The 19,641-nt window shown below is 33.5% G+C and overlaps 1 protein-coding gene across 1 annotated transcript; it reads left to right on the top strand.

Annotated features, from left to right (window-relative positions):
• The first annotated feature begins 4,045 nt into the window (after positions 1 to 4,045).
• Positions 4,046 to 17,167, top strand: LOC102806499 (uncharacterized). The gene is made up of 8 exons (XM_085504671.1): positions 4,046 to 4,109; positions 4,864 to 4,923; positions 5,521 to 6,632; positions 10,954 to 11,250; positions 11,358 to 11,958; positions 12,389 to 13,053; positions 15,465 to 15,682; positions 16,637 to 17,167. The coding sequence occupies exons 3-8, from the start codon at positions 5,541 to 5,543 to the stop codon at positions 16,710 to 16,712; spliced, it is 2,949 nt and encodes a 982-aa protein (XP_085360797.1). The 5' UTR covers positions 4,046 to 4,109; positions 4,864 to 4,923; positions 5,521 to 5,540; the 3' UTR covers positions 16,713 to 17,167.
• Positions 17,168 to 19,641: the final 2,474 nt, after the last annotated feature.

Genomic DNA, 19,641 nt, shown 5'->3' with positions numbered 1-19,641 from the left:
CACATCTTTCATATGACTCAAACCATTGTACAAAACCGTGTCACTACTTTTGAAGCTCTTCATAAAAAAGAAATGGCGAACTTTTTTTTTAAGAATTATAAAAAGTAAGAATGCAATAATTACAGCTATTTATAGCCCAGATGTAATGAAATGTAATACGATTTTGAGTACTTGGCTGAGTCATGTTTTATAATATATTTATTATGTACATTTTCACGGTATTTATTCTTATTTTCTGTAAATGTGTTATGTTTATATGAGCTATTACTCGAAATAAAGTATATTATTATATTATTAATAACAAGAACATTTTCAGTACCGTTTGACCTGGATACAAGAACTGTAAAATCCAAAGTTAGTATCTCAAGTGGTCTGGAAGCAACAAGGTAACTCATCATTGGATGCAATCGCTTATTGGTTATTGTACATCCCTGACAGGCTTTAGAGTAAGTAGCGACTTCAGCTAACATACTTGGCCAATAACCTTGACTTCTAACTTGCGCAGTACTAGTTTTCCCAGCACCTTGATGGCCAACTTGGTTATATACATCATTCAAGACTTTCTCTTTCAGATCAGGATCAGTTAATTGTATTTCCTGCATAATACACGATACTATAATGGACGCGTTTCCAGTTGTGGAGCAGTTTATGTACTTATAGTTTCCTTCATCAGTTGACAGTGGGCGAGTTGAATGGCAGTATTACCAAAGCCTACCCGTACAGCATCGTCAGCTAACTGCATCTGTAGTCAGTCTTTGAAATGGATGAAAATGTTAAAACGGTTCAACAGAACTTGTCCCAATTGTGACTTCAATGAAAGAAAACTTGACTCAAACTCGAATAAAAGCTGCAGCTGTTTAAATGGCAGTTCAGTGGCAGAACTTTACCATTTCTGAACTCCAGTGTGACAATGCTACTATTAAAATAATGTTTGTTTATGTAAATTACCACAAGTTCATTTCTGTCTACTACCAATGCGGCCGATCACTAAATGTTTCAATTTTATAATTTGTTTGTGGTATAAATTAAAGGGCGATGGTCGTTCATATACAATAAATGTATCTTTGAAATTGTATGCACGTCAGAGCAGATGATTAAAAATAACTTTCGCCACAGAACACCAAAATAGGGATATTTCGTACAATAAACATCTCACATGCACTGCATTATTTTATGCAAATATACTGTGACAATAACTGGGAGCAATACAAATTTATTTTTTGCCCTCGCATACAGACTTTTAATATCTAGGTTATAGTTGAAAACAATCCATAACCCAAATATGTGTCACTGGAGACAACTTTAAGCGGATGAACATCACGATAAACACGAGGCAAACTTGCACCAATATATATATATATAAATAATTCTATTTACTTATTTCATTTGCAATGAAGCATCATTGTACGTTCAGTTCGAGATCACTCAATGTGTATGCGCTTCTGTAAAATAGTTATATACCTCAGTTTTGCATTAGTTAACTATTATGTATAAAATGAATTCACACATTCTTTCATTGGGTATGTGGTTGACTGCTGTGCCTGTGTATTAAGTAGTGATGACACACTAGAAGGACTTCAAAGATCAAAGCATTGATATACTTGCACTCCTAGAAACCTAGTAATAAATCATCAGATAGTTGAGATTAAATCCAAGAAAAATACATTGATCTTCTACTTATAGAAACCTGGTTAAAGGGCACAGGTGATCGACACCCTGAATGCAGTCCATCAGAATGTAATTACCATATGTAATCTACCAATCGTCTCTAAAGCTTATACCCTGGATACCATTACGTAATAGTACGCATTTGTAAGCAACAGAGGCTACCATATCTACGAGTATATCATCCCTACGTATTCACAATCACTCAGTGTTTTAGTGAATTCAGTTTCACCCTTGACAAATCTGCTTCACAGGCTTGTCATTTCTGCAGCACAATTGATTTCAGATGGCATATTGATGATGTATATGACACATCCACTCCGAATGTCAATGGCATCATTACGAATTGCAATCTAAAGTAGTGGTTAGAACATCCAACCCACACCAAAAGTCATAGATTGGACACCATCCTCACCAATATCAAGTTAGTTGTTGTGAACTCTTTACATCTATCCGACTACAACCCTGTTCACGACAACTTAGACAAATTCCAGAAGCCACCACTTATCCATATCAATCAGAACCTTATAGAGTCCTATTGAACTTGGTATTCATTTCTGAAACTATTTAGAAAATGGTTGCTTTCAATTGAACAAGTACCTGTCAGTTACCTGTTTGGAAGAATCACTGACATTCTTATGTTCCAGGAGTTAATGAGCCACTATTCCGCTACTGCAAAATCAAAATAAACCTTCATTCTAAATACCAATATCTGTATGAACTTGGTAATTTAACCGGTTTTTAATAATACATATCTTACGATGAGAGTATGTAATTTATGTGTTCAATGGCAACTATAGACCCTTCTCTAATATCAATACATTGATGCATTATTTCTAATGTCATAACATTTTCTACAAGTTTATGTTTACGGGCAATACTGTAAATAATAATAGTAATAATGTGCTATATACATTTATATATATATATATATGCTATATATATATATATTTGTTGATATACAGTAGCTGGTTGTTAGATTATGTTGAACACATTGTTTGTCATGGTTTGTTGATTAATATTTGTTATAGAAACTTTCAAAATACTGTTAAACCCATCAATCACTCTGAAATACCACAATACAATAAGGTCCACTGGTGAATTAGAATGCAAAATATCTTTTGATAATAAACAAAATAGAAATTATGCAGTGAAACTGTGGTGCAGCTATAACCAACAACAAACATACACCTCCATTCTAATTACAATGGCAATTTTTGGCTGCATTCCATTAGTCCATCTTCCGTTCCATCTACCTGCAAATATGATTTCAAACAAGTATTAGCTATATTCACTTGACAGATGTGTTTTAACTAATGTAACTATTTGCACATTCACAAATGAAAGTGGTATCAACTGATTTTATTGTCACTTTGCATACAAGATTGGTAAGGTATTTTTAAGTAGTTTGTATTGAATATGGCGATTGGATCTTTCATCACAGTATTACATAGAATATACACTTGTAAATTATGAGACAAACGTGGAAATCGGATTGACTGTCGTTAAAATTACATGCATGAAAACTAGAAATGTGTGACGGGACAACAAAACAATATATGCCACCATACATTTGAACCACGGTGAGGTAGGACAACTGTGTAAATATGTTTTTCATGGTTTTGATCTGCATTCTACTTTTCACGATGATGCATTTTTTTTTATTTTCTCTTTTTTTTATAAATATTTGTTTTCCAATAACCTTAAGTAAGAATGCTTTGCCTGCATGTTTGTTTAATATATAAATTGCAGAAGCGCAAAATATGAATGCCATGACCGGCAAATTGGGTGTGTATAACATGGCTTGTAATTTCATAATCTTCAAGTTTCGCATTGCATTAGTGATACATGTATTATATTTGGATAAATTTGAAGGCGGCGATGATATTGCTGTAATTCCTGTGAACTTGATAAACAAGTTGATGATCAAGCTCATTTTACATTCAAACGAGCGTTCAGGGGGTCGTTCATAGTCCACGTAATAATGTCGAATACCCTTCGTCTTATAGAATGTTAAAGTCTAATCCTTTCGTAGCAACACTAACATTGATCACTGATTTGTTACTCAGTCACATTGATAACATCAATGGTATCAAAAACAAGGACAAATTTATATGTATTATGAATGCCCATACTAGACAACAATTACTGGGGTTAATTAAATATATCAAAACAGCGTATACGATAAGAGAGCAAATAATATTACCACAGTAGTTTACTTTTTCTTGTTTGTTTGTCACACTTTTTGTTTTGTTTGTTTTTAACTTTTTTACCTTCTACATGTGTAGAAACCAAAAAAGAATTGTCAAATTTTCTTTAACGTTGTAATAAAGCAATATTCTATTCTATTCGTAGTACGCATGCGTACTTATACGGTGTTCTATTGTTCGAAACCTGGCACAGTGGCAACAGTTCTTGTTGGTAATGAAATTTCGTTCTTAAAGGTAGGTGCCCGTCGCTAAGCGTCATGTTCGATTTTAAACAAACAGCGACTTATACAACATATGTACGATTTAGAATGGACGCTGTATGATGACTAGCGCCATTTACAGTGGTTGTATTTCATTTACACTGACAGTGTGTAATTTTAATGTTTAGAAGTGAATTAACGTGTTTCAATTCACGGAATATAATTGTTGTCGTACTGTTAAATGACTGATTTTCTGTAGATTATCCCAATTTGTTCAAATATATTTACTTCCTACTTGCATTCAATATGGCGTTAGACTCGATATATGTATGTCGCTTTGTCTAGACAAACAATGCTGTGACTCGGTGTGAACTTTGGTCTCAATTTGTACATGCGCTGTACATTCGAAGTGCGAAAGACAGGTGTTGTTGATGAAATTCATACAAAGAAATCTTTATTACATCATCAAGAGGGCCTTAATATATCAGATATAATACCGACTAATAGCTTTGAAAATAGATAAGGAAGTAACGATTTAATGCCAATTCATTACATCGTTCTTGCCATGCGCGGGGGTGTCACACTTTTGAAAACTCCCTTGTATTGTGTGTAGGACTTTGTCACGTGCAAACCCAACTCACAGTGGGTTAATCTAAGGGGAATCCCCTTTTTTCTTATGGCTAGAACAGTGGTGTTATGAAATAAATAGTTTATACACGTTCTTACCCTTTTAACTGCACTTTGTTTCTATTCAATATGTGGTGATTTTAATTATGTTTAATGATTAGATTTCAGAAGCTGTTTTGGTCTCATAGTCTCATTCCATGAAGTTATTATCTTTCAAGCAGGTATGTCGTATAATTATTTCATTATATCTATGTAGGAGTAAAAGTAGTTCTGATGTAGGGAGCACTGATTTCACGATTCACCTCTATGTGGTATAACTTAAACATTGATTTGCATACGTCAAAATTGGCTTTGTGCTATTACAACACGAGATTAAACATGTAGAAAATGTCACAATAACGTAGGGAAATAGTTCGAAAAGGCCATAGGATATGATGTATGCATCTCATAGATATGCCCCTTGCATGCAATGTGCATTAAAACTGAATGTTGTATTTGATTGCATCCAGAATCAAAATTTAGAGTGACAGGGTTTGTATTAGAGAATCCGACCAAATAGATTGATACGTTGTAATAGTAGAAAGCAATTTACCGGTAATTTCCAACTATTAATTCAATTCTTTTTAAAAAATATATATATCTTAATATTGTCGATTTTCCAAAAATTGAAATTTGTGGGCATACTTTAAATATCATCGGTGATGTAATTTAATAATAACACAAATGAAGTTTTTTTAATGTTATATTTGAATAGTGGAAGATTAATTGCAGTCATGTACATGCTTATTTAAATATATTTATGTTAATTCTTGCTCCAGCAACTTGTTTACTTATTACTATGGCAACTGCAGCACCAGCACACAATCCTGAGAGACTTTTGAATGAGATTGATGAGCAGCTGTTGTTATGTCCCATATGTTATAGTCGATTCAAGTCACCCAAAATACTCCCTTGTTTTCACACATTCTGTGAACACTGCCTTGATGAATGGGTTGGCACTAATAATGGAAAGCTTGTATGCCCCACGTGTAAAGAAGATACGCCTTTAACATCTAGAGGAGTCAAAGGTATTAGGGAGAATCGCTTTATAGCTGACTTATTAAATTTAGTTTCTAACATTAGTGATAATAGCACTGTGGCTAAATGTGAAAACTGCACGAAAGTCGCGACTATTTGGTGTAACGACTGCGCTCAGTTTTTCTGTAATGACTGTAAACCTATACACACGACTGTTCGGTCATTACGTAATCACCAACTGCTTGCAATTGAAGAATACAATAAGAAGGTGGAGCCACGACATGGTAGTGTCATCAAACCGCGGTTTTGTGAAATTCATGAGAACGACAAATTAGAATTTTTCTGTGATACGTGTCAAATAACCGTCTGTCTCCGGTGCACAGTAGTAGAACATCCCTCGAAAACACATGATATAATATCAATGGATATAGCAATGGAGAAATACCTGCCAACAATGAAGGAACATGTAACATCCCTTGCTCAGAAAACAGTCGATCTGAAAAAAGAAAAGAAAAGGATGGAAATTGTAGTCGAACAATTAAAACAAAATAAAACGAAAACGGAGCAACAAATAAAAGATACTGCAACAAAATTACAGGCAATGATAAAAAAAGAAGAATCCGAGCTTCTGCGTGCAGTAAGTGATATGTATGATCCTAAACGAAAACAGGCCGACGCTGTCATCGAGAGTTTGGAGTTCAATTTGGTGACGACAGAGAGTGTGCATTTTTATCTGTCTAATCTGTTGACACATGGTGGCGCTATTGATTTGATGTCCGAAAAGAAAGAACTGAACCTACGTGTACATTCCATTCAAGGGAGACTTATGTGCGAGACAAACAAGGACAGTGCATTCCATTTCCAGCCCAATATGGAAGACATAACTCTAGGAACTCTGTATGATGATGATACGGTAAGTTGTATTATGACTGTTTCTTTCAAACACAGAACACAGAAAGCATTTACATTTACGTGCAAAATTGTCACTTACTGATATAGAACTGGCCGTAATGTATATCAAAAATACAGAATAAAACAGTAATTTTAATAATGGCGGCATTACCCAGAGTGCAGTAAATATTATATAGTGTATATTAAATATGATTACATAATGAAACTGCCAGAATTACCACACGATGTTCCTAAAGAAAATTTCCATGGCATTTTTCGATTTTTGAATACAAGACTTGGACACGAAATGTGCCCTGCCTGAAGTTGTGTATCGAGAAGACTGCCCAATTAAAGTTTGGACGTTTCCACAATGACTTAAATTGCCCACAGTGCTGAATTAATATCTACCTTGGAATCGGAGTACAACTTGTTGGCGGGACACGTTCAGATCTATACACCACATCTCTATGCCGTGACGACGTGCAATGAATGCCAAGTACCCGTAACTTTTGCATTCACATGTAGTTCTAAGCACACCGTCAACAAGCAAGGTTGTGTAAGTTTAATAATTACATAGAGCTTAATATTTTCATGTGATTATATGGCAATTTTCTTTTTACTTATGATATAACGGAAAAATAGTATAAAGCATATATATATAAATACTGCATTATTATTAAATAAAAGATAATCAACTTCTTGTACTTTGTTATAACCTTATTTAATCATTTATACTTTCGCAGAGTATATCACAGCCAGTTACATCTTCCAGGATTGACAAACCCATATTGGCTAGCAATGACGTACACGAAAACCAATGTTTTCAAATCCATATGGTGTTATTTTTATTTTACCCAAACTATAGTTCAACTAATTACCTGTCTTAGTTTATGTTTTATGTACAGCTTTGGTTATCCAGACATGCACTACCTTACTAGAGTAAAGGAAGAATTAACAGCCAAGGGAGTCACACTTCATCCAAATTAACTAGTTTTATAACACTTTTGTTAAAAATGATTGTCTGCTTGTCAGAATGCTTTGCAATTTGACATGAATGTTGTTGACATGGATTTCACTCAGACTTATTATTTTTATGGCATCATAATAATAATATTTATTATACGCATTAAATCCTTTGGAAAGAATAAAAAGGGTCTTACAAGAAGAAATTAAAAGACTATAATCTGAAAAAATCAAAAACAAATATGAATAAACAATAAAGACAATTCGCAACCAATGGTGAATACAGAATATAGAATGATCATTAATTGTAACCTAATACACTGATAGTTGATGCTGTTTTGTTTCATAGCTGTTTTTTTTAAAAGACAGCTTAGGCTGGTAGAGTATGGTTTATTCTGACTGTTATTTTTATCAAAATTTGGAATTTTATTTTGTGCAGTCAAGAATAATTTGTCCCTATGATGACTGTAAGCTGGACAATTCATTACAAAATGTTGCTCATCCTCAATTATATTTTGGCTGCACATATAACATGTTCTTTTATTCAGGGGCACATTGTTATGTTTGCCTTTCTCAATTTTAAGGTCATGGTTTCCTGTCCTGAATTTTGCAATTAACCTTCTAAGACCATTGTTCTGCACATTAATTAATAAGTAATATAAAATTGTTAAATCTAGTTTAAAAAGTATGTATGTTCTTAGTTTGTTTTAGCCAATGTTTGTTTTCTATTATCATTACGCATGTTTACAATCAATTGGTTCTCAAATGATTTGTTTATCTGTTTATGAATAAAGTCTAAATTTTTCTTATTTATTATTTCACTTGAGTTTACAATGGTAACATCAATATCTTGATGGTTTTTACACTTGTAAACCATTTACTTTATACATTCTTATTTACTAAGTAGGCTTCTCTTAATAATGTGTTATCAGAGTTTGTTTCCCGGTTGAAGTACTTAAGTCATTGTTTCTTGATAAAACAGTCAATGGGGTACCTTCCTAGCTCACCATAAACATCCATTCTTGGTGTGAATTTGGAGAGACCAAGAATGAACCGACAAAATGAAAATTACCGACTTTTTTGTGTTTTCATCACCCCAAACATCACTGCCATATATAATAATGGGTCTTATCAGTTTGTCAAATAAAGATAGTTGAAGGGGTATTTTAGTGTGTTCTCATTACCGATTTTGCATTTCAATGCAAAGAGCTTTCATTCCTTTATTTTTTTAAGTTAATGGAACCCTCTTTATGTTTGCCATTAGCACTTAAAATTATACCCAGGTAATTGATTTGGCAATTTCTTTTTCAGCGAAGAAAAATATATTATTGCTCAGGGCAAGTGTCTATTTTCATGCAATTTTTTACTTCTTCTTTGAAACCGCCTGTCACATTGCTTTGAAATTCATAATGTAGACGCATGGACTGCTACTTTCTCAAGTTTGTTCATTTGGTGTCCTTCCGTTCCACTGATATATCAAGAACCGTATGTTGGTTTTTAATGAAACTTCGTGCATAGATGCTCTGGACTAATGTGCAGATTTGATTCGGTTTTGGTTGAAATCCATGCATATAAATTACCTAATTGGCATGATAATTAGCTATTTTTTAGCTCCATGACTGTGTCACTGATATTTAAAGAGCCATTCATTGGATTTTGACGAAACTTAGTACATATATGCTCTGGGCTAATGCACAGATTTGATCAGGTTTGGTTGAAATCCTTGCATATAAATTACCTAATTTGCATGATGATTAGCTAATTTTAGCTGTTCCACTGATATCTAAAGAGCCATTCATTGGATTTTTATGAAACTTGGTACATAGATGCTCTGGACTGATGCACAGATTTAAATTAGTTTTGGGTATAAAAAAACATTCATATAATTAACCTAATTTGCATAATGATTAATCAATTTTCGGCTTTTCCACTGATATCTCAGGTACTAATCATCCCATTTAAAAGACAATTGCATAGATACATAGGACAATGCACAGACAGATATGTGACATATTAATCAATTGTCAGCTTATTTTTAATGAAACTTGGTACATAGATTTTCTATAACAATGGACCTGATTAATTTTCAGTAAAAATGTGTGCATAATTAGTTAATTTTCAGCTTTTACACTGATATTGGAAGTACTAATTATCCCATTTCAATGAATCCTGGTATATAGATGTTCTAGGACAATGCACAGATTAGTTTTGGGTTAAAACCAGTGCATATTAATACCTAATTTGCACAATTAGCCAATTTTCAACTACAGATATATTCTAACATAATGTGATGATCTAATTAGTTTTAGGTTTATATAAATCTCTAATTTGCATAATAATTTACTTTTCAGCTTTCCACTAATTTAGTTAGGATTGATCATCACAATGTAATGAAACCTTGTACATGTGCGTCCTGAAACAATATAATAATTGCTTAATTTGTATAATGATTCATTTGGTTCATTGAGGTAGTCCACAGACGTGATTAGTTTAATGTTGATAATTAATCTTAAAAATCAGATTTAAATTGAATTCATCATAGAGGTGCTCTGATTAATTAATTTATTAATTGATTAGACTAAAAAACATGGATGAAAAATCAAATGTATTTTTTGTATGTATTATGAATTTTGATAATGTAAATCAGTAAATCACATTATTTTCATGTTGTACATCGCAAATAGCAGACAAATATTAGTTGCTAAGCTTCTCAAATTTTGAATTAATTTTAATTGTCTCCAATTTTCTCAGCACACAGGAGTTCTTTCCAACCTTTCTTTGATTTTGTATTGGGGCTCAGGAGGTTCCTCAGTCAAGATCCCATGTCATATTTTGGAGATATCTAAATAATGTGATTATTGCAACAGTTTGTAAAATACCATGTAACTGCCCTCTGCGGAGCTTTACCAACCACACGGTCGCTTGTATTTGACATTGTATCAAAGTTGAACATGTTTTCTCTCAGGTTCGCATATAAGGCGGAAATGGCTTGAATGGTTACAGTTGTGTTTGTTCACTATTAAAATACGTGCAAATGTAACGATACATGTAGAACATAGTAAACAAATGAGTGATTATAAATTTCAACGTGAAGCTCATTCAGCCATTGGCCATTGTTTGTAAAAATGGTCATGCCATAATGTTTAGCCATGTTTAGCTTTCTCAACATTGATTTTGTAAGCAACATTTTGTAGTTTGTTTTCACTGACTATAATACCTTCAGTATAGCTGAATGAGCTTTACTAAGATTTGATTGTATGAGTACCTAACAATCTCACAATTTCAATGAGAGGTACATTGCTGTTTAACCAAGACATAACTAATCGATATATGATATTAATATTAAAATACACATTCTTGTATCTCATTGTATTTTACAGCAATCTATATATAAAAGCTTTAGTCTTCAAAGAAATGATTTACAATTTCCTGTTAGACACACAGTGTATAAATCTGCTGAAAGTGGCATGTCATACACAGCATTTTCTTCAATAAAAAGAGAGGCAACTGTTGGAGAAGACATGCTTGCATATCTATATCAAGTTTACAGGGAGGATCTCAAGAAAAAAGAAAGCAGACATGGTGTTACATTTGAATGGAAAAGAGGACCATGTATTTTTATTAATCTTGCACCTGGTAATATCCATTGTACAGAGCAGTCATTGGATTCTGCATTCGTGAGTTTAGTGCAGGATCTTCATGCAACATTAGAGTCAAAGGATATTGATTTAACTGGAAAAAACATACACCCAACTCTTGCAATGATACTAACAATAAACACAAGGAAGTATTAATCAAAGAAACTGATGCTAAATTTGTCTACAAAGTCTTTGGAGAGCAGGCAAAGATCAAGGAAGCAGTTGATACCTTTTATAGCTATTTGGAATTGCTGCCTCCCTCTGGTCGACATAGAAGACATAAAGATTCAGAAACAGGACGTAGAGCATATCAACGCCAAAGTTCAAAAGAAAGCTTGACTGATATACGTCTACAGTTTACATCTAAGAATGGCATAACAGTTAGTGTACGTCATGATAATATAACCAAAGAATCCGTGGACATTATTTGCAATGCAGCAAACTCTCAATTAAAACATGCTGGCGGTGTTGCAAATGCCATTGTTAAAGCTGGAGGTCAGAGTATACAAAAAGAAAGTTTTGATATAATCCGGGATAAGGGTAGAGATTTAGTAATGTCTGAAGTTGTCTATACTCATGCTGGAAAACTTGATTGTCAGTTTGTCTTTCATGTTGTTGGGCCAAGGTGGGATCCTGGAAGAGAAAGACAGATCAGGAAGGACCTGTACAACTGTTATATGAACCTGCTAACAATGGCTGATAAGGACATGAAGTTACATTCAATTGCAATACCAGCAATTGGAACTGGTAAGTATTATTGATAAATAACGTTCAATTAAATGCAACTACAGAATGTTAAAGAGACATGCGTGTACATTACAACAGTACACACAAGATTAAAACTTATGATCACTGCAAGTGCCTTGCCACTGTAGGCAGAAGTGCACCTCATCACACTACATTCACTACCCTAAAAGAACAACTCCAATTGGCATAAAATTAGCATGGTCCCACTGTGACTACAGTTGCAGTTGGTAATTCGTAAACTGAATCTTGGACATATATACACATCGTATAGTATAGTATGCAACTACACACATATATGCACATGTCTGTCAACCCTGAGCCATTTCTCAGACACATAAGATATGTATGGCATCAAAGATCATCAACTTCATGAATCTGATTTATGATATGGTAATATTTATTCATAACTTATGTAAATTATTTGTTACAGGCATCTATGGAGTTCCTAAAAATGTATGTGCACAGCAAATGGCTTATGCTGTTGAGGATTTTATTCGCCACTATTTCCAAGGCCATCTACGTGACATTCGTTTTATTGACATTGATGATAAGACAGTAGACATATTCACCAAGGCTTTTGAGAAGTTCAGAGGTCAACCTGGTACTCTTGGTAAAATAAGCTCAGTTGATCAAGTGGAAGATGAGATGCATGCTAATTCTGGTACTCCTGTAAGGTCCTATGCATCTGTTACAATGGACAATGTGATACATCAGTCATCAAGTCCAGCAACAGGAACTCGTCCCAAATCCCACCCAGGTACAGCTGCCAGAGTTGACAGTACAGCTACAGTGGTTGACAAAACTAACAGGAAAGACTCTAATTCCAATAATGACAAACAGTGTTCAATTTGTCTAGATGATATGAATGATCCTAAAACATTACGATGCAAGCACAGGTTTTGCAAAAAATGTATCAAACAGTCAGAGAAGCACCAGGGAAAAACATGTCCAGTCTGCAAAGATGTTTATGGTCTCATCACTGGTAACATGCCGAAGGGCAGTATGGTGCACAAATTCTCAAAAATACATTTGCCAGGATATGAAGCATTTGGTTCAATTGTCATAACATATGATATCCCATCTGGTTACCAAGGAGTAAGTATTAAAATATATTTTCTGTCAAGCCTACATTTAAATTGAAGATGTGTATTTCTGTCAACTCTTGTTCCACCAGTATCTCTCAAGAGCCACTAGCTGGATTTGAATGAAACTTGGTACACAGCTACTATAAATAAAAACAAGACCTGGTTATATTTTATGTTAATTAGGTAATTTGCGTAATAATCAGTAATAATCAGACCTGTTTAGTTTTTGGTTGAAGTCCATACATATTAAGTACTTAATTGGCGTAATAATTAGCCAATTTTAAGCCTTTTCATTTTTTTAGTCCCCGTTCGGACGGAGTCCAAAAACGGGGACTTATGTTTTGACCTCTGTGTGTCCGTGCGTCTGTGCGTGCGTGCGTGCATCCGGACCTGTATCTTAGAAATGCCTGGAGCAATCATAATCAAACTTCACACATGCATCATCCATGATATTATACATATGCACGTCAATTTGTTTCACGATCTGATTCAAGATGGTTGAATGGTGGTCATTTTTGTGCTAAAATTCATCAAAATCAAACATTTTTCAGCTGTTTACAAATGGATTTTGTTCAAACCTTGTATATACGTTGGACATTATAGGACCTTGATGCACATCATTTTGTTTTACGATCTGATTCAAGATGGCCGAATGGCGGCCATTTTTGAGTTAAAAAATCTTGAAAATCAAGCATTTCTCGGCTGTTTACAGATGGATTTTGTTCAAACTTGGTATATACATTAGACATCATGGGTCCTTGATGCAAATAATTTTGTTTTTCATGTAAGATTCAAAATGGCCGACTGGCGGTCATTTTGTTTTCATGAATGTGGTTCTCGTGCCATATCTTTGACTTGCTTTCACTGATTATGTTCAAATTTTAAATATTCATTATACATCATGTCATAGATAGACAGATATATTGGTTTGACGACCCTATTCAAAATGGTGGCCATTTTTGTGCTAAAAAATCATCAAATATCAAGCTTTTCTGGCATTTATGGATGGATTTTGTTCAAACTTGGTACATATATTAGACATTACAGGTTCCTGATGCACATCATTTATTTTTCAGATCGGATTCAAAATGGCTGTCTGGCGGCCATTTTGTTTTAATGAATGGGCTTTTAGACCCATATCTCTGACTTGTTTTGACTGATTATCTTCAAATTTTAAATATTCATCATACATCATGTCATAGATAAACAGATATATTGGTTTGACGATCCTATTCAAAATGGCCAAATGGTGGTCATTTTTGTGCTAAAAAAAACCTCAAATATCAAGTATTTCTTGCATTCATGGATGGAATTTGTTCAAAGTTGGTATATACATTAGACATTATGGGTTCCTGGTGCACGTCATTTTATTTTTCAGATTGGATTCAAAATGGCTGACTGGTGGCGATTTTGTTTTAATGATTGGGCTTCTAGAGCCATATCTCTTAAATGCTTTGACTGTTTATATATTCAAATTTTATATATTCGTTATACATTATGTTATATATATACATGTATTCAAAATGGCTGATTTTGAATGCTGTTCCAGAGCAATATCTCTCAATAGTACTTGTTTGACGATCAGACACAAATGTCAATCATTTTAATGTTAAAAAATCATATTCCTGACATGGTTATATTCCAGCTATATTACTATAAATAAAACTATATATCTTAAATTTGATAACTAATGGGGACTGTGCCATGCATGGCTTGTAATAGCAAGTTTTAAGCATTTTCACTTGTTTTTTAAGTACCATCCAACAGCTGCTGTGAGATAATTCAGAGACTTGATTAGGTTTTGGTTGCAATCTGTGCATATTGATCACCTTATTTGCATATTAATTAGCCAAGTTCACAAACAGATTTCAATAAAATTTGGTTCATGATTCATTGACATAATCCATAGGCCTAATAGTTTTTAGGTTGAAATCTGTAAATATTATTTATCTAATTTGCATGGGAATCACATCATGGGAAAGAGGTAAAGCCCAAGTATGCACTGAATGGGCAAAACATTAATATTGGGAATTTTAAAACTAGTGTTGCAAAATGTAAATTTCATTCAACAATTTTAAATGTACTTTATTTTGAATTGGTGTACCTCCTACACACTCAGTTCTTGTTATGCTTTCTTTGATTATCTGATCATCTTCAAATTTGGAAATCTTATTTATAAGAAGTTAAATTTTGGTCTGACTAGCAAGTGCAATTTATAGGGTAAAAACATGTGGAAATGCATGATACTTTGTGGGCTATGGATATCCATTTTATTTCAGAAGCTCTTTAACTAATTTTGCTCATCTGAACCACATATAATTGGCCTAATGTCAGAGATAACTAGGTAGATTCTAATCAAATTCTATTATGAATTTATAATGCAATTGTAATGTAATTATCAATTGGTTTATGTTACTACAGGAAGAACATCCAAATCCAGGAACATATTTTATTGGCACAACCCGCACAGCATATTTACCAGATAACTCTGATGGTCGTGATGTTCTAAAGTTGTTGAAGATTGCATTTGATCGTCGTCTAACCTTCACTGTTGGCACATCTCACACAACTGGAATTAAGGACTGTGTAGTATGGAATGACATTCACCATAAAACTAGTACACATGGTGGCCCACAGCGGTAAGCACCTTTATACTAGTACAGGAATTTCCTGTGGCAAATGGGTGGATTGTAAGTGATTGGCAGCACTGGTAGAAATAAAACAAATATGATTAGACAGTATAATTGATAACGATGCATATGGTGAATGAACAATGTTTAACATTTTTTTAGAATAAATAGCAAACTCAAGTCATGTGACATACCGATGATATACAAATGAGTACAGGCTACAACCTGCACATGACAAATCAGATATGTCAAACACAACATTATTGACACAAGCAAGACTTTTGAGAATTAACGGTTTGTGTGTTTATCACCCATTGAATAGGCTTTACTTTCTATACACTCGGCCATAACTATTTATTTGATCTGCAGTGTCACTGATTTGTCAAAGTTTCTAAGGTCTGTACATCAGAGATACACAAATGCTTCCTGGTTGAAATATTTGTTGCCAGCTCAGCTGAGATGCACGATTTTAAGTGGCAGATGGTAGAATACCAGAATTTATGCAGGCATCCTTCTAAATCCTTGCTCAATGTGCAAAAAGGTCTCTGAAAATGAGCTCCTAGGGTTGTTCCTGCCACCACCACCCCCCCCCCAGAAATTCATTGCCAAATAGATAGGATTAGCAGCCAACAAACCTATATTGGTAGCAGTAATTGGCTAGCAATGACGTATACGAAAACCAATGTTTTCAAATCGGTATGGTGTTATTTGTATTTTAGTTTCTAAAATTTTTATTTTATTTTTCTCGCCACAAAAAAAAAAACGCAATACAATTATTTTTGTTTGACAGTTCTTTTTTTTTCAGTCACTGTAAAATTACATTGTCCTCTGTAAAATGTTATGTAATTACAATGAGTATACCTTGAAGCTGGAGGCCTACAGTATTTTTGAATAAATTATTATTTTACTTAAAACTATTATGTTTTAACTAATTACCTGTATTGGTTTATGTTTTATGTACAGCTTTGGTTATCCAGACATGCACTACCTTACTAGAGTAAAGGAAGAATTAACAGCCAAAGGAGTCACACTTCGATGAGAATGCCTGGGTGCCATCTTGCTGATGTATCTTGCTGTTGTTTTAAACATCATGTTACTTTTAAATAAGATAAACAGTATTCAACTTAACATTATGTGATGTAAAGATTAAACTGACCTTTTACATTTTCAATTACGATCTCAAAACACAAGCCTGATTGTGTTATATTTTCCCTTCTGGAGTGTTTATTTCAATTTTATTCATTTTGTGACAATATTCTGATTTTGGAGATTTAGTGAATATTTGGCTTTTTGGGTCATGATTAATATTTGACATTTTTTCTACAAAAAACACATTTGCCTAATTATATTTACCATGTAGGTTTATTGTCAGTTTGTTTTCTTGCCTGTGAATAAGTGGACGGAATGTCATAGTAGTGTCAAAATGTTTGCATTAGGCTACATCATCATCATAAACTACAGTGTATTCTTGAGGGTGCGACGACTCCAATAATATTCAGCAAATCGCTATCAAACTTGTGTATATGGTTAATCTGTAGGTATAGTTGGACTGTATGAATTTTGTAGTTAATCTTCCAAAAATTGTATTTTTGGTGTTTTTTAAAAGTGAAACATAGTATAGTGTTTGAGACCTTTTCTTTGCAAATGAAAGATTGAAGGATCAAATTCCATGCTAGAAACTTGTTTTTTGTTTACTTCTTTATTTTAATTGTTACTTTTGAATGAGGATTTCTATAATTTTAAATGTGCTTTTTTCAATTATTTTGTTTGCCTTTTTCATAAGGTCACATCTTTTTCGTAAACGTTATTAATAGTGGGCACCCTTCAACCTTTTGTTTCCAGCTATTTAACTAATCTTATCGGGTTTATTGGGAAAACCTTTTGAAGTTCATGATAAATAAATAATTAACAATAGTGTTGACATTGTGAATATAAGAGTCAGACCGTTCAAATTAACAAGTTGGATAACTTCAACAATTCTGTTTTTGTGTTGCTGTACATAATTACACACTATATATGACATCTGCTTTTGAGTTCCTTTAAATTGTTTTTTTTTTCAAATGTCTTTGTGAGTAACTTCCATATTTTTTATACATTCTAATTAGATGACTACTATTAAACATATGTATACGGTAAATATGTTTTCATAGATCATATTCCCACCTTATGTTATCGTCTGCCCGCCCTTACATATACAGGAAAAGTTATCTAATGTATGGTCAACCTCAATCTAATTAAATTCAAGTACCAATATTACTAAACTAGCTGCAACATTTTTTTGCAAATGGCATGCTTTCACAATGTTAACTAGCAATAATTATGTATATCTTGTATGTATATATATATAGTTCTATTTCATATACACCTATACAGAGATGTATACTGCATATAATGGTACTTCTGTCAGATAAGGTTGTGTAATATATTACAATATATTCATATTATGTGATACAAATTCTAATGATCTGATTAGTCTTCGCAAACATTTAAAAACACCAGCTAACAATGATCTATAGCACCTGCTTATTAGGTGATTTTACACCTAATTCTTCAAGTATTGTTTGCAGTTACAGTAAATATTTTGGGTTGTTTCAGATATTAATCGATGTGCATTTTCATTTTAAAGTCATAACGAGTGATTGTCTCATAAGTTTTGTTAGACATTTATTATAGGATCATTGTATATTCACAAGTTGATTTTTCTGACATATATTTCACGAGCCACAATTTGTCTGCAAGGAAAGATACGACTGATAAGGTCACACATATTATTATAAACATGACTCAATGCTTTATATATTGTTGTGCTTACATATTAAAGGGTTTTACTTGAAAATGAATCAAATCTTTTTTCTCAGTGTACCAGAGAATGAATTATACAGCTTTTTAGTCCCCGTTCGGATGAAGTCTGAAAACAGGGACTAACGGGTTAGTTTGTGTGTGTGTGTGTGTGTGTGTGTGTGTGTGTGTGTGTGTGTGTGTGTGTGCATCTGGAGTAGTATCTTAGACATGCTTTGACCGATTCTCTTCAATACTTGCACACACTTAAACAACACCTAGTCAGATACATATGTACATGCAACGAATCTGTGATTGGTTCAAAGATGACAAACATACACTAAAATTCACTAAAATCAGGTATTTTGACATGTACAGATCTAGGGCATGTGCTGACCGATTTACTTCAAACTAGGAGAATGATTTGTAAAGTTGATTCTACTTGAAACATTTATCTTGTACATACTTTGAGGAAATTGTTTTAATTTTTGTATATATACAGTATATCACGGCAAATACATGTAATAATTTTCAATTTGCATCTGGACCTATCTGGACTGCTTTTCTCCAAACTTTATTAGTATAGCTAGTACCTGGGACATATGCATAGATTGTGTGGTCAGATCAATGATTATCTAAAAATGCTGAATGACTAAATTTTAAAATGAAAAATAATCCCAATTCATTTCAGTGCTTGCACATTCAATGAACTCCAAGAAAGTATATTTCAATGATTGCTGAACTCAATTTTGAAATATTTTGTTATTTGATGCAATGGCAGCAGTAGAGTGCAGGTGTGAATTTTATGTTTAACCAATTTTTTTTAACCAGATACACCACACTGTCTTGATGGGCCCTGCAAAAATGCTTTTATGTGTTTGAGATAGTCAATGGCATTGTTACGAACCACCCAGCTACTGGTAATACATATTTATTTTTTCCTATCTAGTATACCTCTCCATGCATAGTGCAGGTATGCACAAGCTGGGCCCCATCATAACAGGTCAGAGGATTACACAAATCTTGATTGCTTAAGTCAAGCTCTAAGCAATCATGTTTGTATGTATGACATATCTGAATTAATTACATTCAATTACCCACCATAGACTCCCATCAGTCAAAATGACTATTTTGAGCTGTAAGCAATTATCTGCGATTCAGCCAATGACGGATAGGGAAATCTAGGTCAG

Source organism: Saccoglossus kowalevskii, chromosome 10 (genome assembly GCF_978046115.1).
Source record: "Saccoglossus kowalevskii chromosome 10, keSacKowa6.1, whole genome shotgun sequence".
NCBI classification, from domain to species: Eukaryota; Metazoa; Hemichordata; class Enteropneusta; family Harrimaniidae; genus Saccoglossus; species Saccoglossus kowalevskii.
The sequence above is the reverse complement of the archived record's forward strand: the minus strand, read 5'-3'. Positions and strand labels throughout refer to the sequence as shown.

What these genes read in the sequence shown, in the direction of transcription:
- LOC102806499 (XM_085504671.1), top strand. Translation starts at nt 5,541, where the DNA reads ATGGCAACTGCAGCACCAGCACACAATCCTGAGAGACTTTTGAATGAG. An exon ending in AGTCATTGGATTCTGCATTC is followed by an intron (nt 11,251 to 11,357) that starts GTGAGTTTAGTG and finishes AATAAACACAAG; the next exon opens with GAAGTATTAATCAAAGAAAC. An exon ending in AATACCAGCAATTGGAACTG is followed by an intron (nt 11,959 to 12,388) that starts GTAAGTATTATT and finishes TATTTGTTACAG; the next exon opens with GCATCTATGGAGTTCCTAAA.